This window comes from Tursiops truncatus, chromosome 1, assembly GCF_011762595.2.
Source record: "Tursiops truncatus isolate mTurTru1 chromosome 1, mTurTru1.mat.Y, whole genome shotgun sequence".
NCBI lineage: Eukaryota > Metazoa > Chordata > Mammalia > Artiodactyla > Delphinidae > Tursiops > Tursiops truncatus.
Window position 1 is genome coordinate 14152279 of NC_047034.1, and position 25360 is coordinate 14177638.

At 37.1% G+C, this 25360-nt stretch overlaps 1 protein-coding gene across 1 annotated transcript in view; it reads right to left on the reverse strand.

The window, feature by feature from the left end:
* The window catches only part of USH2A (usherin), a 784083-nt gene that overhangs the window by 193523 nt on the left and 565200 nt on the right, over nucleotides 1-25360 (reverse strand). Inside the window, exons 48-50 of the mRNA XM_019920609.2 lie at nucleotides 24856-25024; nucleotides 15791-16012; nucleotides 4444-4667 (exon numbers count right to left, since the gene is read on the reverse strand). Of these exons, the coding sequence (XP_019776168.2) occupies nucleotides 4444-4667; nucleotides 15791-16012; nucleotides 24856-25024 (615 nt within the window). The remainder of the gene's footprint in view (nucleotides 1-4443; nucleotides 4668-15790; nucleotides 16013-24855; nucleotides 25025-25360) is intronic.

The following is a 25360-nucleotide window of genomic DNA, read 5'->3' on the forward strand; positions in this document are numbered from 1 at the left end:
GCAGTGTGTATACTAGAAAGAGCAGTTACTTTGAAATGACACAAGATCTGGATTCAAAATCCAGTTTTGCAACTTGTTGGTGTTGTGACCTTGAACGAGTCTCTTATCCGCTCAAAGCCTCAGCTTCTTCCGTGAAAGAATGGAAATTCAATTTACTATGCGGGTTTGTTTGAATGACTCAAATGAGATAACGTAAATGCCTTACACTTAGTAGATATGCTATAAATAATAACAAGAGTCGTTATTTTATTATTGTTACTTTGACACTTTCCTAATGGAGTTTTAGACAAAATAAAGAATGTGAAATTTGAGAATCTGCACTTGTGCTCTTGGGAAATTTGGACTAATAAGAAGTATTCTGCACCCAAGTTTTAGAAAATTTAAATATTTCATGAACTGTCATTATAATCATTATTATTTATATTTATAAACTTTTTCTCTGGTGAATCTCTGGACATTTTATAGCTATTGATAAATACTAGTAGGCTCTAATCTCAGAAAATGAAATACTTCATCTTCCCAAATTACAGGAGATATAAATAAGGCAATATTCTTATAAGGCAAAGCTCTACTTCATCTTCCCTTTATATAGGTAGCATAACTTATTTAAAATCATTTTTGTTATTTATAAGTGATCTACATTCAATCTGTCTCTTTACCTAAAATAAGTTAAATTATTTTCCCAACGATGATCAAAGTAAAGCTGCTTCAGAAAAATATAGTTGGATTTCCATTTAAGTATGGTGGATCGAACATGTGCATTTATCGTCATTTCCTCTTAAAGCCCAACCAAATGAAAATAAAGGAATATGGAAAGTCCAACGAAACAGGAGGGGAAGTAACACACGTTTTGGGAAGCTGGGAAGTGGACGGATGTGGCAGAGACAAGGCTATGTGCCCAGGAGTGCCCATTTTTGCCTTTTCTCCCCTGGAACGCTAGATTTTCAAGTCCAGCTACAATAAGAAGAGCCATGTGACTAGAAATGTCTGTGTGACTGTGTACAGGAGAGATGCCTCTGCATCCAGGGAAGACGCATACATGTGCAATCATCCACTCTCTCCCTTTTTCCACTGTGAAGCCCCACAAGATGGAAGCGACTTGGGTTCCTGAGATGTTGCATGGAGGAGATCTGCCAGTCTCACACTGGACTGTCACAAGAAAGGTTTAAAAAAATTCATTCTGTTGACCCATTCCATACATGAGTATGTCTGTTTTCCCCTTAGCATAGTCCAGTGTATTCTGGCAAAAACACAAATTAGTACTTTGAAGTTGGATGTTGTCTTAACAACAATAACAAAACCCTAAAGTATGTGGCATTGGCTTAGGGTTAAGCAGGCCATGGCAAAGAAATACGTACTGGGCTTTGGGAAGCTGGGGAGGTCTGTTGTGCTATGGCTAAATATTCTGCAGACTCTGCCCTGGGATAACTGTCAAAGCAAGCCAAGTGTTCCTGAGCTCACCACTCTGGGGAAGACATCATAGCTTAGAACGTGAGCAGTATGTGTGCTGTTACAGCTGCATTTGGCCAAGGATTAGAAAAATGAGAAAAACGTAGAAAATAATTGGTGAAACTAAAAAAATAAAAAAAAGAGAGGGTCCACTGGAAGATATAAGCCAGGAGCCAGAGTGGGAAAGCTAAACGCAATTCTGCATATTGCATAGTGAGAACCCCAGCCCTCTTTGCTACTGGATACTCCATATGCCAGCCAGGCATGTATGCCATCCCGATGTAGGATGGAGTATTAAGGATACTTCTTTGAGTATTAAAATAGTACCAATCTTAAGCCATAATGGAAAAGAATATGTAAAAGAATATATATATATATATATATATATATATATATATATAACTGGATCACTTTGCTGTACAGTAGAAATTAATGCAACATTGTAGATCAACTATACTTCAATAAAATAAATTAAAAAAACTAAAATTTTACCGGCAAAAATAGTACCAAACAAATGAGACATTTCAAAGAATAAAGCAAACAATTCAAAAAAGCAACAATGGAATTAATATTTCCAGAATGATTAAAAAAATGACATTCCATGAATGAAACAAGAGTAGGATGATATAAGTAATAATCAGCAAACAAGAAAGCGCACTTAAAAACTAAAAAGCATATGATAGCTAAAAACACCCCCACAACAAATCAATAGAAGGGTGGAAAGATATAGTTAAGGCAATATCTCATCACATTGAAAAAGATGAGGAGTTAATCAATAGGCAAGAAAGAAGAAGAAAAAATTAAAACATCAGTTTAGGAAGTCCAACACCAAAGTGATCAGTGAAAACAGACAAAAGAAGGGGCAAATTATCAAAGACATAATAAAATAACAGTCCCTGGAATTGAAGGCCATAGACCCCACCCTGCAAAAGTCCACAAAAAGTATATCATTATGAATATTAATAATAATGATGATAATAACATCTATATAGAGGCACATTGCCATGAAACTTTAGAAAAGCAGAATAAAGAGAATGTCTTAAAAACTGTCATGGGAAAAACAACATGGTTACCTACAAAGAAACAGGACTCAGAATAGCAATGAAAATTTAAAAATGCAGAAATGCCTTCAAAATCCTGTGTAGAAATATTTTTTGACCTTGAATTGTATACCTAGCTAAGCTATCAATCCAATGGGAAATAGAATTACAATAATTTCAGACTTCAAGCTCTCAAAACATTTACCTTTCATGCACCTGTATCAAGGGAGATAATTTTTCAAAAGAAGGTGGCAAAAAGGGACAACTGGGGTTCAAACACAGAAAGACCAACACAGAGGAGGAGTGAAAGGAATTCCCAAACTGACAGCTTAGGGAAGAAGGGCTGGGACAGCTGTGCAGAAATCCCACAGTGATCCAGTCCAGATTGGAGCAGGAATTGGAAGACTCCAGGAAAGAGGTCTTCAGGAAACAAAATGGAATCTATGGATTGAAATTTACCTATAACACACTGCGTGATTCAGCATTCAGAAAATCTTCTAATCATAATCATTTAAATATGAATTTTAAATACAACTGTTAATTGGCCTTCATAGAGCCAATTCAAGCCAACTTAAAAGATCATGGTTATATCCTGAACATCCTCCTTAAATAGTGGAAGCTGTCTCTTCTTGACCAAAATGAGATGCCTGGGAATCCAATGTGAGGTGGGCAATAATGAAACAGATAGTTGTGAGTGATGGTGTCATTTCTGAAACCAACAGGTTTTCTATCTTCATTCTTCAAATATGAGTGCCCCTCTAAGGAGAGTTTTTTCATACAGATGCTTCCTAACTCGTTATTTTAAAGGCACGTTCTTGCAACATCACCAGCTCTTTAAGACCAAAAAATCCTAAGTATTTAAGAAAAATATCCTAGTCAAAACTTCTGAAAACACTGGCCTGGAATAAATTTTGGAACATAGTGTCGGATAGATTTCTTTCATAGAACTGACTGAAGTTGTGTTCAAATCAGATCGATTCTTAAAAAATTTTGTAGACAAAACCTTACTATTTTTGTTGGGTGTTTTGTATGGTTATTCACTTCATGAAGTACCTACTCTCTTCCACAATTTTATGTGTAATCTGTTTTTCCTTTTTTTAATTTTAATTTTATTGGATATGGTTGATTTACAATGTTGTGTTAGTTTCAGGTATACAGCAAAGTGATTCAGTTATGCATATCTTAATATTCCTTGCCACAAAGTGCTTTCTGGGGCCTTAAAAATCTCAAGACTTATGGTCCATTCGACAGACCATGATGTCCACACAATGATTGTGTAGTTGCCTCACTCAGCAAGAGCTCTTCTATTGTCTGTGACCAAAGCACCGATTTTTAGCCACCTCTTAGTGACAAATTACTACCAAACGTAGTAGGGTGTTTGTTTTTGAAACGCCCATAATCCTTTCCTTAAACTGGTAGGTTTCTAGAGTGCTGGGTCAAGTTTAATGCTAACAAACATGGAATGGCTGTATGTGGAGCATCTCAACGTACAAACATAAATGATGCACCCACAGGCCTATTCATTTTTGTGGTTGGCTGGCTTTTGCTGATCTTGCGCTGTCTTAAGGAATATGATAGAAACACAGTGAAGTGAATCTGCTGTATGTAAGTTCTCTATGAAAGGAAAGCAATGGCCTATGGTTGGGGGGCTAGAGAAAAGAAGCTGAATTTCCCTTCATCTCCCTCCACAGCAACATGCCGGCTCAGACTTTCTGTCTGCAGTAATCTGAAGTGCTGGTAAAGCTTCCTGAGAACAGCTAATCATTATTAATTCCTTTAGAATTCATTGCAATAACATCAATCATAGCGAACTCATTTGGTATTAATATGGATGTAATGTGAAAATGAATAATGCACACAGGAGTTTTTATATTCCTATTTTAGAAAAATAGTTATGAACAATGTATTTCTCTTTCCATTGTCAAATCAGCCTGAGAGGTTTTCTATCAATTACCTTCATCATCATTCCAGTTGAAATCTTGTCAGAGCAAACATATTTCAAAGGATTATATCCAACTCCATTACAGCATTTCTGGCTGTTTGGAATAAGTTCAGTCTCACAGCATTTTACTGGCACTGGGTCATTCTTTTTAACATGTGCTTTAGATTCTCCACTGGAAGCAGAGCAGCATGTGGTATCTGACATATTCATATAATCCTGCCCACAGCAGAACATCCCTGCAACAATAAAATGTTATATATGAATATGAAATAAAACAAGAGAAGAAGACTGAGGCTGCTATAAAGTTTGGTATAAAAATGTCAGACTCAGGCAGTTCCTGAAAGGGTATGAGAGCTCAGGTAGCATTTCCCTACCAAGGTGATTTAAATGTACAGGGAGGGGTCCTTCTGACCAAGAGCACCAGACACTAATTAGGTAAAGAACACACAAGAGGAAGTGTTCTAAAATCATTCAGCAGGGGGCCAAATTTCTCCTAAGCGCCATAAAAAATGATCTGATTTCTGTCATGAGAACTGCCTGCCCATTTTGTGATGATAACATCTTGTTGCAGAAGGGGTAGTTAAACCACAGGAACTCAGAAGAAATCTTTAGAAATTCACAAGGGAGAAGAGGTCACCCAAGCACTCTGGGATAAGAGGCTAGACAGTGGAGAGGTAGAACTGGAGACTTTGCGTAAGCATCTTGTAAGTTTCTGCCTGCCTTTGTCTAAGATACAGATATTTGATTCTTGTGAATCCAGCAGCAACTGTAACCATTCTTTGGTCATGAGATAGATTTGTATCCAGAACCAGTTGAGTGCACTCACAGATCAGGTGAACCATTTGGCCACCATTCTTCAAGCTGCACTAGACCCATCACTGGACGTGGGTAAGAGGTTGGGGTGGTGGCCGAAAGACCTTGCAGGGAAGATCGTTGATCTCCACTTCTCGCTGAAAGACAGGTGTGCCTGAGATACCAAACAGCCTCCTTTCTCCCACCCAATTCAGTGTTAACTGCTTGTGTTCACATCATTTAGATCTTGCCGTAGAAGAGACACAGCAGAAATATAGACATAAAAGGCTGAATAAATAAACAATGTACTAGAGTCAGATTAAGCTAGAAATTAAGATGCCTATACCCCACGTCACAGGGCTATCATAGTAGAATTTATATCCAGTTATATAGCAGCGCAATGTGATGAATGATTTATTTTAATCAGAATTTTGTCTATTTATTATTAGTCCTGACTGATAACATAAAGAACCTCAACTTCAAAGGGCCCTGGGGTCCCGAATTGCTCAATCTGGTCCTGTACAAACACCTACATTATGAAAGACACTCCTAATAATAGACCAATGAGTTTTAAGTGCTTTCCAGTTTATAAAAAAAATCCTTGAAAGTAGACACTGACTTGGCACATGCCTTAAGAAAGATGTTTATCCACACATGACTCCAAAGAACACTCTCACTGATCTTTCCACTTTAAAAACATATCTCTCAATATTAAAATTTTTTTATTTATGATTAATGATATACATTGATCATAACTGCATTTTGACATCATGTTTAAAGGTGATAACGGTTCAAAGTAATTGGTTTAAAAGTAAACTGTTGGGCTTCCCTGGTGGCGCAGTGGTTGAGAGTCCGCCTGCCGATGCAGGGGACACAGGTTCGTGCCCCGGTCCGGGAAGATCCCACATGCCACGGAGTGGCTGGGCCCGTGAGCCACGGCTGCTGAGCCTGCGCGTCCGGGGCCTGTGCTCCGCAACGGGAGAGGCCACAACAGTGAGAGGCCCGCGTACCCCAAAAAAAAAAAAAAAAAAAAAAAAAAGTAAATTGTTTTCTTTGGTGCTTTATTAATAATTTTAGTTGTATTAACATTGCCAGGGAAAGTTCTTTCAAATAGATACACACAGCAGGGCTATCATTGTAGTCTGACTTTTGATTATGATGGGTAAAATTCACACACACACACTCTCTCTCTCTCTCTCTCACACACACACACACACACACACACAAAAGAAAAATCCACAGCTTCAAGTTTTATACTGTCTGGGCATTTTTTTTCCTGCTGCTTTCTGATCAGACATTTAAATACAACCTTGGATTCTTTGCTGTCATTTTTTTTTTTCTCCAGCAGTTTTCTTAAAATAATTCATGTTTCTATTTTAAAGAGCAATCAAAATCTGAACACTGGCCCTTTAGGGAGCAGAATACATTCTCCACCTCTACTCCCAAATTACTGTATGGTTTCACCATGCTTTAAGTATAAAATCAAAATGCAGACATTGACCTAATTCCAAACTCCTAATCAGTCATCTGATCGCTCTGAGGGACTTTTGACAGGTCAACTAAAATTTTGATAATGAACTGTTTTTACACTAGAAAAAAAGGATGCTTTCTTTCACAAAGAGCTTCATCTTTGTTTCACTGAATTAAAATTTAAAGCCAAGATTTCACTCACATAACAAGAAGTGACTCCCTTTCTAGTTTCTTTGGTAAACCATTACTTCTTTAATTATTATCAACCTTGTTCCAGCGTGATAAATTGCTAATTACTTAATACCCTAATCAGCGTTCATTCTTTGCACAGATAAACTGTGACAGTGCCATTAATTTAAATAGTAATTTCACTTAATGGCCAGAACGGCACACCAGATTTTTATGCAGCATTTTCTGAAGACTGCATCCATCACTGCAATATTCTGACATAAAGATGTCTGACGTGCACTAACTCACTTAGGGAGAGCAGATGTTGCCGAGCAGAGCTTGGTAGTAATTCCCATAGTGCATCACTTCAGCATGAATGAGCTGCAAATTCAGAGACAGACAATCTTCTGAAACTGCATTGCAATAACTTTTGACCCTACCTAATTTATCACATGGAGCACTTGACTTTTGACCTGTGACACACAGAAATCACAGTTTTAAATATGCCCGAAGAAAAACAAAACAGGTCATGTATTATTGATGGATTGATCTACACTTCCAGAGGCTCTTCATTAAATTTGTACAAAGGTGGAGATTCTCTTTGAACAAGATGCAGATGTTATTAAAGGGGTAGAGTATGTACTGAACTATTAGATATTTATTTCTGAGATCAAACAGCCTATATTGTCTTTGCAAATAGTGCATATATCCAATGGATAGCTTTCGTCGCATTGGATACAACTGAGAAAAGAGTGAAGGAAAGCATTTTTTGACTCATAATATTATGAATACTTGCAATATGTTACTAACACTTACTTAATGTCCATGGCTGAAAGGAGAGCATTTATAAACATACAGTCCTGATGAATTTCTAAATTGTTAATTCTATAAAACAAGGGTGCCATTTTTCTAAAAATTATCCAAGGATTATCATGCTTTTGAGTTAAAAATAGGACAGTCATAAAAAACAGAGTCTAGAATATGACAAATCATTGTGGAACTCTGGGATTGACCATGGGGACCACATTTTAAGCCAAGGAATTATATTTCAGGCCTAGAAGAATGTAAAAAAAAAAACAGGTTTGTGATTAGTCATCCTCAGGACAAACAAAGTTGATGGCAGAGCATGAAAGAAAAGAAATGCAACTTGTCTTCACTAGCAGCTGGCTCTATGGCTACCACCACAAAACTGAGACAGGGTAGGGTGAAAATGTTCCCCAGATCATTGCAATGTATTTTATAGCATTTATACTTTACACGTTTCAAAAGGTCATTGTATCATATGGAAATCTTCCTGGGAAATCTTTCAATACACATCTTACACAATGGATTTCTATGATGTATTTTCCTCTCTGCAAAAGTCCCCACATTCCATCTTATGTAACAGGGGTAGTCATTCATTCGACTGATGTCAGAATCTAGGACACGGAAAGTCAGTACTTTATTCTAGAACAGTTTCATCCCAGAGTTTCATATCCAAGGTTGCATGGAGAACACAGATAATAGAAATAAAGCAATATGTTCCAAAGGTATGTCATGATTAGTTCCTCATGGCTAACAGAAAATCCTGTCTTCTTTGCCTGATAGAGAGGCTTTAAGGTTCATCTTTTAATATGAAGGGGTATAATCAGGTCCAATCTAAGACTGATGGCACAAATGATAAAACCATATAAGCAAACACTACGAATAAAAAGAGTAATAAAGGGGTTTAAAATATATTCAAAGAAAATGGTTCAGAATACATAGCCACTGAAATGACGAGCATGACTTCCATCCCGAGGTACCTGTGTAACACTCCTACACAACTCATCCGCCCAGAGAGAGCACTAAAAACATAAACGCTACTCCAGCACTTCTGTTCCAACAGCATCTGTTAATTCACTCCATTTATAAAATACATATTGACAAAGACAACTGAACTGGGACCAGGGAGATTTGATTTGGTGTGAGAAAGTCAATTCAATGTGATTTTGTTAAAGGGCTCCTGCAGGCAAATAAAAGAGTTTAAGTAATAAAGTACATAAAGAGATGTTTTACGAGCCAGCCCGGTGTCGTGGCAGGCCCACAATGCCAGGCAGGGAGAGAGGCCAGGCTTAGGAACAATATTATGAGATCCAAACCCTCAAGCAGCAGGTACGGTATTGCTAGGCCGAGGAAAGAAAGGGCCATATGGATATTCTGGAAGGTCACTAAGGTCACGATCATTAGGGGCGACAGGAGGGCGCGGCAACAGAGAGAGGAAAAAGACATGTGGAACGTGTCTGTTTCCAGTGAAACCTGCAGGGAGGTCAAGAGACTAAAAAGAGATTTTTTTTTTTTTCCTTTTTAAAAGGCTCATTCTTTCAGTCCACCATGATTACCAGAGTTGGTGGAACTGTTGAAGGTCAGGGGAAACTCTGGAGCTAATTTTGATTCACAGGAATTGAGGAATGGCAGTTTGCTTAGGAAATAGTTGGCTAGCATGTATATCATATTGAAGTACACCAGTGATTCTGAAATTTGGGCCCATGGATGGACTTCAAGGGTGTATGAAATGGCAAAAAAATTTTTGTGTGTATCCTACATATTATTATTTGAGGTGAGGGTTTGTAACTTTCAAAAGATTCTACCAGGAGTGTCCGACCTCCAAAAGATTAAGAGTCTTTGTCCTAGTGGACAGTGACCTCTATTCCATTTCTTAGAAAAGGCACTTTTGGCAAGAGTTTTTTTTTGCACAGGCTCCGGACGCGCAGGCTCAGCGGCCATGGCTCACGGGCCCACCCGCTCCGCGGCATGTGGGAACTTCCCGGACTGGGGCACGAACCCGTGTCCCCTGCATCGGCAGGCGGACTCTCAACCACTGCGCCACCAGGGAGGCCCTTGGCAAGAGTTTTAACTGACTTATCTTTCCTTCTCCTTCACATCCATTCTGCCACCCAAATCTAATTTATCTCCATAAATCACAGTTCTCATCATCGCATTGACTCTTCCCTGAGTACCAAATAACGTTCAAATCCTTTCGGCTTTTCGGCTTTATCTCCCTCTATTTCCTTACACACGGCATCCTCCTCCAATCAACCCAACTGCTCACTCCTACCTAGACATGCTTTGCAGGCTGCTAATTTCACACTTCAGCTCAAGCCATGCCCTTTAGCTGAAACGTCCTTCTTCCATCCACGTGTCTCAAAATCCTACTCGTCGTTTGCGGTTCCGATCAGCGGTTTAGCTTTCTTCATCATCTTGGCTGGAGTGATCACTCAGTCTTAAGATTATGCTTGTATTCATCCCTCTCTTATGCCTGTGTTTAATCTTACAGGCACTTTTCTCCTTGATTAGATTGCAAGTCCTTAAGGGTAAAAATGGAATCTTAGCCATTTTTACACTCACAAAGCACTAAGAATGATATTTTGAATATAGTCACTACATGGTACATGTTTATTGAATGAAGGAATATGGCAATTGACTTAAAAAAAGCAACAGATGAGCAACAATGCTAAAATGAGACAGCTTACTGCTGTTTTCAAACTCTCACTCATTACGGTGTTGGGGTGGGCGGGCAGCACTTTTGCATCTCCACTACTCCATGACCATGGTTCTGTCTTTTTTTTTTTTTTTTTTGTGGTACGCGGGCCTCTCACTGCTGTGGCCTCTCCCGCCGCAGAGTGCAGGCCCCGGATGCGCAAGCTCAGCGGCCATGGCTCACGGGCCCACCCGCTCCGCGGCATGTGGGATCCTCCCGGACCGGGGCCCGAACCCGTGTCCGCTGCATCGGCAGGCGGACTCTCAACCACTGCGCCACCAGGGAAGCCCCATGGTTCTGTCTTGAATGGACCTGTTTTTAGCTAACACATCTAAAGGAGAAAGAGGTACTCAACTGGTTAGTCATAGTACAGGATAACTAACTAATGGCCATGAATTTCTAGCAGACCTGATTACTAAGCCTTAAAGCAGTGGTTCTCAAAGTTTGGTGCCAGGACCCTTTTATACTTTCACAAATAATTGAGGACCCCAAATAGCTTTTGTTTATATGGGTAAGATTTGTTGACATTTACTGGGTTAGAGGCTAAAACTGAAACGTTTGAAATAGATATTCATTAATTCATTTAAAATAATGATAAACATATAACATGCTAACATAAATATTTATGAAAAAATAAACATATTTCCAAACTGAGAAAAATTAGTGAGAAGAATGACACTGTTTATATTTTTGCAAGCCTCTTTAATGTCTACCTTAACAGAAGTAACTGAATTCTCCTACCTGCTTCTGCATTCAACTATTGCAATATCATGGAAGCAACCTAAATGCCCATCAACAGATGAATGGATAAAGAAAATGTGGTACAGATACACAATGGAATACTACACAGCCATAAAAAGGAACGAAAATTTTGCCATTTGTGGCAACACGGATGGACTTGGAGGGCATTATGCTAAGCTAAATAAATCGGACAGAGAAAGACAAATATTGTATGTTATCATTTATATGTGGAATCTAAAAGAATACAACAAACTTGTGAATATACAACAAGAAAGAAGCAGACTCACAGATACAGAGAACAAATGAGTGGTTACCAGTGGGGAAAGGGAATGGAGGAGGAGTGAGGTAGGGGTAGGGGATTAAGAGGTACAAACTATTATATATAAAATAAATAAGCTACAAGGATAGATTTTACAGCACAGGTAATATACAGCACAGGTAATATAGCCAATATTTTATAATAACTATAAATGGAGTACAACCTGTAAAAATTGTGAATCGTGATATTGTACGCCTGTAACTTATACAATACTGTACATCAACTATACTTCAATTAAAAAAAATCTGTTGCAATATTACATGTCATGTAACCTCTGGAAAACTCCACTGGATACTTATGAGAGAATGACAGTGAAAAAGGCGTATAATAGTTTAGTATTATTGTGAAAATAGTTTTGATGTCACAGACACCACCTGAGGTCTTAGAGACCCTCAGAAATCCCCGAGACATACTTTAAAAGTCACTGCCTTAGAGCTTAGTGCACATACACAGCACCTTTTCTTCTAACTTGGGCACACTTGTGGTGTGTAGTCAACGTCTCATTTTTTTTCTGGTCATCAGAAAATGTTGGCAACTTGGTAGTTACACTGGGCCTGTTCATCAGACTTGATAAACATTGATATGGTTTGGGTTGGAGAGTATCCAGGGCTTGTTCAGGTATCAGAATGCTCAGGAAGGTTAAGAGCATGGACTCTATGAATGGAGTTAGAAACTCTTCTTAGTCACAGTGGCAAGAAATTCATGGGCAGATCTCCCAGACTCCCTTGTATTTAGGTATCGATAGATAGCTGAGTTCCAGTCAATGAAATGTCAATAAAACTATCTGCTATTTCTAGCCTGGCCAAAAACAACAACAACAAAACCAAAAAAAAAAAACCCACACCTGTTATTTCATACTCTTTTCTTCTTCTGACTGCAGACAACTCCCAGGTGACCCGAGAAGCTACCCGTTGAAAATGACAGCGCTTCCAACAGCCAGAATGACTGTGGGAAAGAGATCTCACCCTGAAGATATGTTCACACCACAATACTATTATATGGGAAAGAAATGAACCTCTATTATCTTTGAGCCTTTATATATTTTGAGGTTCACTTACAGTAACAGTGTTACCTGAAGTAAAACAGCCACTTACTAGATGTGTGATCTGGAAAAAGTTTTTAACTTCTGTACTTCTGTTTCCTCATCTGTAAAATGGAGATAATACTAGTACCTACCTCCTAGGGTTGTGGTGAGGTTTAAATGTGTTAATGTGTGTGAAGCACACAGAACTCCGCTTGGCAAATAGTGAACGTGGAATGTTGCCTACGTGTTGCTGTTGTGATTTGTCTCCTGCTGCTCGTATACATCTTCTAGCCAATAAGCAGTGTCCAGGAAACACTGAGCTGGACTTCTTGACTGGACTTTAGTTATCTTTAGAATGCTAACCTTTTACGTCTACAATCCATAGGGGATATTTCTGAAATGACTTCTGTGTCTATACCGGACACTTGTGTATTATATGATTTAATACATCATTCATTTTTTAAGAAGATCTTGGGAGGTTGGTTTTTGCTGTTTGTTTTTGTTTTTTTGGTCTTACCTGGCAAACTCAACTTTCTTGTTACCTTATAGTACAGATCCAGGTGCCCTGTGCCATTTCTTGGAGATAATCCTTAAATTCCTTAGGTCAATGAAAATGTCAGAATTGAAATCTAATTCTGTTGTATATAGGACAACTAGCCACTCTTACTATTTTCTGGACAGTTGATGGAGATCAACATAATGACATGGGACTATCAACCACTTTGACAATATATACATTAAAATCTTCCTTTAAATATGTCCTACTGGGTTGGATGAAAAAAGGCATAAGATGGATACAGTGCGGATCCAGAAAGGTGATTTATAGCTTCACAGAATAGTAAATGCCTTGGAAATACACTTGATGGTCGTACAAAGATAAAATAAGAAACTAGAAATCAGGTTTTTTTTTTTTGACTCAAAGAAGGAGATGAATTTTTGTCACACTGGGAGGATTGAAATTTAGTTATGAATAACTTAATTTGGCATTTCTTACTTATTTAAGGGCTATCAAAATACTGAGAGTCTAGTATCCTTATTAAGGCACAAGATTCTGGTACATCCAGGATTGATACTTTTAATATGTTTTGATTATTTAGTTTTATTATTGAAGTGCTCTTCTTAATAGTTCTCATCAGAACTTACTTTATTTTATTTTTGGCCACGCTGTGTGTCTTGCGGGATCTTAGTTCCCTGACCAGGGATTGAACCCGCGCCCTCGGCAGTGAAAGCACGGAGTCCTAACCACTGGACCTCCAGGGAATTCCCCATCAGAATTTTACACAGAAGAGAATGTGTACAAGAACATGGTATTTAACAATAACACTATAATAATTTAAATAATTGTTACTTGTATTATGGATAACTCTGAGAAGAAATTAAAGAAAGACAGCAGAGAGTTCATAGTTTATCTCCATCAAGATATTATGATGAAAAAAAAAAAGATATTATGATGTCCTGAAATTTTAACTTGGAGGGACTGGGATTCCAATGCATACTAGTTGCAGGGGTAGGTTTATCTTGAAGTTCAGGAAAATTGATCTTCAAGGCCCTTCGCTTGTATGAGCCCCTTCCAAGGCAAGCATAGATATATTTTTATAAAATTTGTGAATGTATAATATTTAACTACAATTTGTTATGGCCACTATCTCTTGCCCTTTTAACTTGTCCTCTGTCATACATGGCCTCATATTGATTGAGATTAGGGTAACCATGGACATTTATGGACTCAAACTAAGGGGAAGTTGAGTCTGGGGAATATTTAGTTTGGGTTCAGTAGCTAAATTTATATGATTTCAGCCACTTTCATAAAAAAGTTGTTAAGGCTTAAATATGTCATTTTCACTGCAATTTGGAAAGATAAGGAATGTGAGAAATTATAGACTCTTAATTTGTATGCACATAAAGGGAAGGTTTAAAGAAAAAGATCAGTTAGAAAAATTAATATGAAATAAAAGCTGTGAAAATGAAATCAACTGAAATATTCTGACATCAAGAAGAGAATTGTAACAAAATAAATTTCAAATCATACTCAAAGTAGGAAACTATTAAAAGAAAATGATGGATCTAGGATTGAAGCAATGCATAAGCAATATGATTACTTTGATAAATTATGAAAAGAAGTAACTTATATTGGAAAAATCTAGACTTCTTACTGATTTGTAGATAAAATAGTGGCATCTATGATAAAATACAACTTAAATTCAGTCCTACAATAAGGATATCCATGAAAACTGGTAATGATGCTGTCAATTCAACAAATATTTAAGACAAGTCACTGCAAATCACCTTAAGACAAGAAAACTTAAAATGCCCTAAAATCTTAAAAAACCCTTTGTAGGTATTTCTCTAAAATTGAAAATAACCTACATTTCCATAATATTACAATAATGAGTTGTGAAGTGTAAAGTCACTTTTCTAAACTTTAAATAATTAAACAAATTTTTGATTAACTATGTGACAGGAAAGAATGAATTATCTTTCTATTCTCTCTACAGATAATTATAGTACAAAGCCATGGCTGTATGAAGAGGTGACCAAGGGTGTCAGTTAAACATGTCAGGGAAAAAAATATAGAGGGATGTCAGAAATTATATAATCCAAATATACTATTTTTATGTTAGTGGAATCTGCCAGGTTTATCCTTCTACATGTATAATTCTTGTCATTTCTTTTCCCCTTATAAATAAATATTTATATTTTATCTTGTCTTCATCATTTGGTTTTATTTTCTTAAAAAGCATCTCCCAAATTTTATAAATTTTGGCACCCCCAAATCTAGATCTGACTGTGTGATCTTGAGCGTGTGTCTAATCTCTGTGCCTCAGCTTCCTCATTTTAAATATGTGAATAATAATAGTACCTATTTTGTACAGATTAATTGAGGGAATAATGTATAAAACATTGGGCATAGTACCTCCTAGATAGTAAGTACTCATTTAATGATAATGATTGCTATTAATGCTAATTTAATAGCTATAGAAAAATAAAGGAGTGAAAGAATTATGGCACAACATCATCAATAATAATTTGTATACTCTCAGTATTGCTATGAATTATTCTCTTGGTCCAGAACCAATGCATTGATGTGTTTGTTTGTTTGCTTTTTGGTGGACATGACACTTTTCAAGAAGAAAGAGTTTTGGTCTGCTTTTATGAAACGCATCACATGCACATAAAAAAAGTGAGGTTACATTTTTCTTTGTTAGACAATGTGTAGCTATTTGCCACATTAGATGTAATTAATGTGAGCTTTCATTACTTATGTGTTTTATATCTAGGGCAAATTTCTCAATGTCTCTGTTTCCGAGATTCTCCCTCTACTGAAAGGTAGATGAGGCTCCCTTACCTGGAAGGCGACTGTACACCACACCCTGTTCCTCTCCCCCACAGCACTCGAAATCTTTGCTCACAATCTGTCCACCACAGCACTGCTGGTCATGGCCATCATGGAGCCTCCCAGCACAGCAAATCTGGTTTCCGGAGGTGGAGTATGGCAGTCTGCCACAGCAGGAGTCGCCGAGGCCAGTGGAAACCCGATTGTGCTGTTCATCTGGACAGCATACTTCACCTGTCAATTTAGCACAATAACCATCATTGCATGAGTTAAAAAAATATGCTTTGACTCACGACTAAATTTTATCACAATGATCTTGCAGATGCCAACTGGTTGACAGGGTATCGTCATACTGGAGTTGCAAAATCTCAATACCGCTTCAAAATGTTTGCATTGAAGTTGTATAAACACGTGTATAAACATGGGTCTATGCCAACTTAGAGGCAACAAAAAAAGTTTGTCTACAATTACTTTTCTATCTATTTAGTATATATATATGTATATATATATTTTTGGAAAGTGGGACGGACTCAGAAATCAATTCTTGATAAATTTGTATTGCTTTTGATTATAATTTCTTTAACCAAACTACATTTCTTTAACCAAACAAAAGATTTCCAATGGAAAGCTTAATTAAATGAAAGGAGGTAAAAATACTATATTCATATCTGCATACTAGTATTTTGCTGAGTTATGGCAGACACTGCATTTCACTGATGGAGTTCCACCCACATTTCCCCTTTATATGATATTCTGAGAAACTTGAGACAAGAATAGAATAATTTTTGCCTAGTGCCTTGGGATCAAAGGGTTCAAATATTCTAAATATCAGTAGTCATTTTTTTTTGTATGAAGTGCCTTCTAAAAGACAAAAAAATTTTAATTGCTTTTATTAAGGATATCTTAGAAAGGACTAATAAGAACCTGGAAGATGTAAAAATCAAACATCATCTTTCCTGTCTATCTCATGACCAACGCCTTCCTTGCCCCTGGAACCTTGACCTCCTCCTCCCATTGCCTTACAACTCTTCTTCTTCTTACACCTTCAAGAGACCCTCTTCTATTTCCTCCACTGCCCCTTCTTAAACATATCTTTCTCCCTGGACACTATCCCTTCATTAAATCTTATGAGGTATGTGAATATGACGGCCAACCTGGCAGGTTTTATAGCTTTAAACCACTGTCCAGATAAGATTTACATAATCTAGTTAATGACTTGCCAAACCCTCTTAGGAAAAGGCACAAGTTCCCTGAAGAATTTAGGATTGCCTCAGCGATTTATAGTCCTGGACTCCCTGATCTCTGTCAATTAGCTCATCCTCTTGTGAAGACAGGATATGCCAAAACTTGGTTAGTAAAACCAGATAAACTGCTAACCAAAATGATATTTAAAATATGGGACAATATTTAACTACAGATAGATATAGAAAGAGTACAAAAGTAGGGCAAGAACTCTTAGCAGTTATCCCTGAGGTCTTTCTTATCCAAAATTCATTGGGCAAAAACCCATCCCACTAGGTGAAATGGACAAATTACTATAACCTACCAAGACTACATCATGAAGACATAGAAAATCTGAATAGACCTATGACTAGTAACAGAATTGAATCACTAATCAAAACCTCCTAGCAAAGAAAAGTCCTGGACCAGACGGCTTCACTGGTGAATTTTATCAAACATTTAAAGAAAAGTTAACATCAATCCTCCTCAAATTCTTTCAAAAAATTGAAGAGGAAGAAATACTTCTTAAGTCAATATATGAGGCCAGAATAACAAATATATGAGCCTGATAACAAAACCAGACACATCAAGGAAAGCAAACAACAGACCAATATCTCTTATAAATATTGATGCAAAAATTCTCAACAAAATACTAACAAACTGAATTCAATTCATTAGCACATTAAAATGATACCAAGTGGGAAACATAACCAAGTGGGATTTATTCCTGGAATGCAAGGATAATTCAACATACAAAAATCAATCAATGTAATACACCACATTAACAGAATGAATGAAGGAAAACACATGGTTGTCTCAACCGGTGCAGAGAAAGCATTTGACAAAATTCAACACTTTTCTATTATAAAAACATTTAACAAACTGGAAGTAGAAGAAAATACCTCAACATAATAAAGAGCATATGAGAAAAACCCACAACTAACATTATACTCAATGTTATACTCAAGAAAGCTCTTTTTCTAAGATCAGGAAGAAGACAAGGATGCTGACTTTAACCACTTCTACTCAACATAATATTGAAAGTATAACCAGAGAAATTTGGCAAGAAAAAGAAATAAAAGGCATCCATATTGAAAAGGAAGTAGTAAAATTATCTCTGTTCACAGACAATATAACTTCATGTGTATAAAACCCTAAAGATTCCACACCCAAAACACCATTTGAACTAATAAGAGAATTCAGCAGAGTTGCAGGATACAAAATCAACATACAAAAATCACTTGTGTTTTCATACACTATAAAAAACAAAAATGAAAAATCAGAAAAGGAAATTTAAAAACAATTCCATTTACAATAGTGTAAAAATACTTAGGAATAAACTTAATCAAGGAGGTGAAGAAAATGTACAGTGAAAACTACAAACTGCTGAAAGAAATTAAAGAAGAGTCAAATAAATAGAAGAGCATTCCATATTCAAGGATTAGAAGACTTAATATTGTTAAGATGTCAATACTACTCAGCAGCTTGAAGCAGGATTTCAGTTCCTGGCCAGAGACTGAGGTTGGTCAACAGCAGTGAGAGCACTGAATCCTAGCCACTAGACCAGTGGCCAGTGACAAGGCCCTGGTCCGTCAGCTGTGTCAAAATGAATTTCCACATAGAGACGGAAAGTAGTGAAGCAAGTAAAGGCTTTATTAGGAGGAAAAAGAGTACAGTATGTGTGGATAGACACATGGGAGGGCTCAGAGAGAGAGAGAGAGTCTCATCCTCATGGTAGTTGGAATCACTTTTATGGGGCATTTCTTCCAGGCTTCCTTTGGCCACTCATCTTGCTTTGCCTGGTTCTGAGTCCATATATGGTTTATCTTGGGGTCCTCTCACGTGTGCGTGAGCATCTCCTAGTCAAGATGGATTCTAATGAAGAGGCCTATGGGTAGTTGACATCACTTACTATGGGGTGGCTCCCCTTTCTTTTGACCTCCAAGGAGCCTTTCTGCACATGTGTAGTTGGGGAGGTCTCCTTGACTTCAAGAATGAGGAATATGTGGTCTTTTATATCTTTTCTGGGTGGGGCCCAGCCTTCTCCATCCTGCTTTTATGGAGTTTCTGCTATTATGGAGTTTCTGTCCACAGGGGAGAAACTGTTCAGCCTGGGGCCCATCTATCTCCTGCCTCATAGAGATTCAATGCAATTGCTATCAAAATTCCAACAATACTTCTTGCAGAAACAGAAAAATCCATCCTAGTATTCAAATGGAATCTCCAGGTACCTCAACTAGCAAAACAATCTCAAAAAAGAACAAAGTTGGAGGTCTCACACTTCCTAATTTCAAAACTTATTATATGGACTTATATATACTACCAAATGTAAAATAGATAGCTAGTGGGAAGCAGCTGCATAGCACAGGGAGATCAGCTCAGTACTTTGTGACCACCTAGAGGGGTGGGATAGGGAGGGTGGGAGGGAGATGCAAGAGGGAGGAGATATGGGGATATAGGTATATGTATAGCTGATTCACTTTGTTATAAAGCAGAAACTAACACACCATTGTAAAGAAATTCTACTCCAATAAAGAGATTAAAAAAAAGAAAAACTTATTATAAAGCTACAGGAATCAAAACAGTGTGATCCTAGTATGAAGACAGACATATAGACCAATGGAATAGAACAGAGAGTCAGAAATAAAACCTTTGGTGTATAATCAAATGATTTTCAACAAGGATGTCAAGACCATTCAATAGGGAAAGGACCAAATTTTTTGGAAAAACTGGATATCCAAATGGAAAGAATGAAGTTGAACCCATACCTTATACCATATACAAAATTTAAATAAAAATAGATCCAAGACCTAAATATAAAAGCTGAAACTATAAATTTTTTAGAAGAAAACATAGGAGAAAATTTTAATGACATTGAATTTGGCAATGATTTCTTGAATATGACACCAGAAGCACAGGCAACAATAAGAAAAATAGATGATTTGGACTTTATCAAAATTAAAATGTGTTGTGCATCTAAAGACACTATCAACTGATTAAAGCTGTGACCCACAGGAGAAAATATTTGCAAATCACATATTTAAAAATGGATTAATATCCAGACTATATAAAGAACTTCTACAACTCAATAACACAAACACAAACAATCCAATTAAAAAATGGGCAAAGCATACATATAAACATTTCTCTAAAGAACATGACCAATAAGCACAAATAAGCTCAATATTATTAATTATTAGGGAAATGTGTATCAAAACCACAATGAGATACCACTTCACACCCAGTTATGATTATTATAAAAAACAAAACAAAAAATAACAAGAGTTAGCAAGAAAGTGGAGAAATTCAAACCCAGTGCATTGCTGTTGGTGCAGCTGCTGTGGAAAACACTATGGCGGTTCCTCAAAAAATTAAACATAGAATTACCATATGATATAGGAATTCCACTTCTGGGTATATAGCCAAAAAAATTGAAAGCAAGGACTCGAACGGATAATTGTACACCAATGCTCATAGCAGCCTTATTCACAATAGCCAAAAGGTGGAAACAACCCGAATATCCATCAACAGATGAACAGATAAACAAAACGTTGTATATACACACAAACGGAATATTATTCAACCTGAAATAGGAAGGAAGTTCTGACACATGCTACAACATGTATGAGCCTTGGAAACATTATGTTAAGTGAAATAAGCCAGTCATAAAAGGACCAATATTATATGATTCTACTTACATGAGGTACCTAGAGAAATGGAGAAATGATCTTACTGTGAACAGTGCAGTTGCTGTGTTTGTTACATTTCTCTGGGTGAGAGGTTTCTTCTGTCTGGTCTGCAATGTAGTTCCCATTTCTTAAATCTTTACGGCTAAAGAGCTCAGTGTCCCTTGTTGGCAAACTTTCTTTAACATAATGTGTCACAAGGTCCAGGGGCAGCAACAGTTAATTAAACATCACTTAGGACAATGGTGGGCTTAGAGGAACAGTGTACACACCTATACTGGGGAAAACCAACCCTTTTTAAAGAAAAAACCCTCCACTTTTGAGTATAACAAATATCGATTGGATATTTTAGTCATATTTTCTGGAATCCCTCAGAATGTTATTCAGTTACTGACAGAAGGCTTCATAACAAGAGGTGTGGATTATATCAATGAGAAGTAAAACTGATTTCCCCCCGCTCAAAAAAGGGCTATTAGACATAAGATACAAGGATCAGTCACCTTCTCATTAACCTCTCAAAATGAATCTATCTCACGACAGGCTTGAAAATGTTTTCTCTCTAAAAGCTACCATGCAGTCTTAACAGTTAATTGTTATTCTTATCAAAGAATGACCCGCATTAACATTTAGCTTGAGGTCATTAGCACATTTATAAAAAAAAGGGGACTGGAAAGAGCATTCTTTCCTCTGCTGTTCTTTGTTATAGGGGTTCTATGGAGGAAAGCTGTGAGAAAAAATGAAGTCAATATTATCCAACAAAATGAAGTAAATATTATTCACCAATATTTCAGACCTGTCTAGAAATATCAAAATGCCTATACCTGTCTCAGCCTTGAACTGGCAGACTACTGACTGAATTTTAATTACATTGAAATATAAGATGGTTTGGGGTCAATATGCTTTCTTTCTTAATGTAAACAGTGTTAAACCAGTTAATAAAGACCATTGGCTGAAAACAGAGGTCCCAATATAATCTCTTCTTTTCGGTACTGATATATTGAGATTCTTTGATTATCCAGTAAGATTGCATTTTCTCCTTTTGACATCAAGGTAGGCATTCTAATCCTGTGAAAAATTAACCACTTAAAAGACCCAAATGTGGGCCATGCTCAACAGATTGGTAGATATTAAAATGCTTGAGGTCTGAGGGCTTCCCTTGTGGCGCAGTGGTTAAGAATCCGCCTGCCAATGCAGGGAACACGGGTTCGATCCCTGGTCCGGGAAGATCCCACCTGCCATGGAGCAACTAAGCCCGTGAGCCACAACTACTGAAGCCTGCGTGCCTAGAGCCTCTGCTCTGCAACAAGAGAAGCCACCGCAATGAGGAGTGGACCCCGCTCTCCACAACTAGAGAAAGCACGTGCACAGCAACGAAGACCCAATCCTGAGAAAAACATAATTCAAAAAGAGTCATGTACCAAAATGTTCATTGCAGCTCTATTTACAATAGCCTGGAGATGGAAACAACCTAAGTGTCCATCATCCGATGAATGGATAAAGAAGATGTGGCACATATATACAATGGAATATTACTCAGTCATAAAAAGAAACGAAATTGAGCTATTTGTAATGAGGTGGATGGACCTAGAGTCTGTCATACAGAGTGAAGTAAGTCAGAAAGAGAAAGACAAATACTGTATGCTAACACATATATATGAAATTTAAGAAAAAAAATGTCATGAAGAACCTAGGGGTAAGACAGGAATAAAGACACAGACCTACTAGAGAATGGACTTGAGGATATGGGGAGGGGGAAGGGTAAGCTGGGACGAAGTGAGAGAGTGGCATGGACATATATACACTACCAAATGTAAAATAGATAGCTAGTGGGAAGCAGCTGCATAGCACAGGGAGATCAGCTCGGTGCTTTGTGACCTCCTAGAGGGGTGGGATAGGAAGGGTGGGAGGGAGGGAGATGCAAGAGGGAAGAGATATGGGAACATAGGTATATGTATAACTGATTCACTTTGTTATAAAGCAGAAACTAACACACCATTGTAAACCAATTATACTCCAATAAAGATGCAAAAGTAAATGAATAACTAACTAAATAAAAAATATATAATAAAAAAATAAAATGCTTGAGGTCTGAATGAGCATGTGTCAATATACAGATCATGGAGGTCTTAAAAACTCTTGTTTTAAAAATTACTTATTAAAAAGTTTTGCATAGTATCAATAAACGACCTTTGAGCTTCCATGACTTATTTCAGTTTTGGGGGAAAAAAAAGTTGAATTTCATCTGGAAATAGAACAAGAGTAGATTGATTTCTTCGTTGGAGATCTGACACTTTGTGCTAGGATTGAGAAAGGTGACAGGTAAAGATCCTAGGTGTTCACAGCCATGACATATGCAACCAAGTGTTTTTCATCAGTTTTAAGGCATAGTGGATATTTTTCAGAGTTGGGACAGTTCATGGCAAATCATAACTTACCAAAAATTTTAATGTGACTTGGAGATGAAAACGTAATCGTTTAGTTCTATGCTAGACTTAGAGAAAAGCCTAATATGACCTATTGGTCTGAAGAATGGGAAGGACGGAACAACAGAAGATTTCCATCTCACCTCTATAGTTAGAATTTTCAAGGCAGATTTTTTTGCAAGGAGGGAAGATGTGAAATATAGTTGAAAACTCGCAAAGTGTAAATTATTTTGAGAGAGTAAAGCATTTGACAGTGTTTAATTCATTGCCTAACACTATGATTTGTAGTATAACGAAGTTAAGGCTTTTCTGCAAAATCTTTGTTTCTGTCACCGTTGTATTTTCTTACTTGGAAAATCCAGTTGATTAAGAGTTAATTATGAAAGTATTTTTGCATAAGAATCAGAAATAACTGTACTTTTACAAGGGCAGAGTCTTCTATTAATTTTAAGGACAAATTATGAAGAATAGAAGATCTCTGCCTTGAATAAACCTGCATAGTATTTAATCATTTCACCTTCCCTGTTTGCTCCAGTGTTTTGTAAAGGATATACTGGGTGAGACAATTTCTCGACACAGATATCTTGGATGGATATATTTGTACCAAACACAAGGTACACTGAACAATACCTGAATTTACTACACGTTTGGCATAAATTTCATGTTAAACTAGATATCTCAAAGCATTGGGCATCCAAACATTTAGCTTTCTTCTCTTTCTCCCATATCTATTTTCTGTGCTTTTAAAGAAGAAATAGGCATTAAACTTAGGTACTAGGACAAAAAAATCTGTATTCTCAATGGCTTTTCTAGAATAAATAGTAACTGACAGTAACAGTAATGAAGCTTTTAGAAGTCTGGAATAGTTGTTTAATAATTATGTTAACACCTATTAAGTAGACTGCTCCAAAGAGCATGGATTTTGGAAAGACACACAGATTTGCATTTCAGCTCTTCTACTCCCATCTATGTGGATCTGGGCATGTTACTGATTCTCTCTGAACCTCTTTCCTTATTTGTAAACTTAAGGTAAAATACCAGTCTCCTACAGTTGTGAAAAAAATATAAGGTATCATATCATATGTAAAGCCTTGAATACAGAGCGTGCCAGAAACTTGTTGTCTTATAAATGCCAATTGTTGTTATCTTTATTTTCAGTTATATTCACTGGACATTGTTTTGTGTAGTTGAATTTGGAAAATGGCTTATTCGGTTGGCTGATAAGACAGAAAGAAAAGAAGGTGAGGAGGGAAAAATTCCTGATTGCTACTCTTTGCTACATCCCTCCCTCCCCTGCCAGACCTAGAGCAACTAGGGGGCCTCAGATAAATGGAATCTGTGGTTAGGATCCCACTAGGAACAATGCGTACATCCTTCAGAACAGAAATGGAGAAAATGGAGAACAGCGTCATGGAGTGGAACACGAAGAAATTCACAGAGTTTATGGTGGAATACTCAGCCATGTGGATAAAATAAAGTCACAAAAAAGGGAATTATCCAGCTCTCCAGATATATTTCTTTATGTAATACATATAATGAGTCTCTATTCCCTCTCTAGTTTGTACCTAGTCTTGCTTATATTTCAAAAAAGTGGAGAGAAGAAATGATACCTAAAGCCAGCCATTGGCTACGTGTTAGTGGTTTAATCTTTGGTGGGGAGGTGCTTCAAATAGTTCATTGACACAAGTCACATGTTTGTTTTTTCTGGTTCCCAAGATTACCGAGTACTACTGGAAATGATCCTCACCTGGTAGAATCCTAACGTAATACCCTGAGCAGCACTGATGATTCGGTTGTCCCTCTTGTATTCGGCCACCACAACAAACTCCAGTTGAGTTCAAAACAAATGCGATGTACTTCTCTTCACAACAGCGGTGTCCAGGCTGAGTGTCGTAGAGAACTCCATTACAACACACCTGAAATTTGAGAATCAGGTATAAAGAAATCGTTTTATTAAGAGTATTGTACCACCATATCTTATGTGATACAGTTATTATTTAATAAGGACTTGATCTGAGACCAAATGTAGCATATTTCTGATAAAAATTTAAAGGTTTAAAAAATACATTTTCTCTGTATCATTCAAATTCTACCAGTGCTATTTGATACAATGTAGCTTCTTTTAGCCTTCAACCATGCTTTGTGCTCTATTATAATACTCTATAAATATGAATTATCTTTTGAATGTCAGTGCTTCCAATGAGAAGATGATTTAGAATTGTAAATGAACAATTTCCTTCATATATATGTTT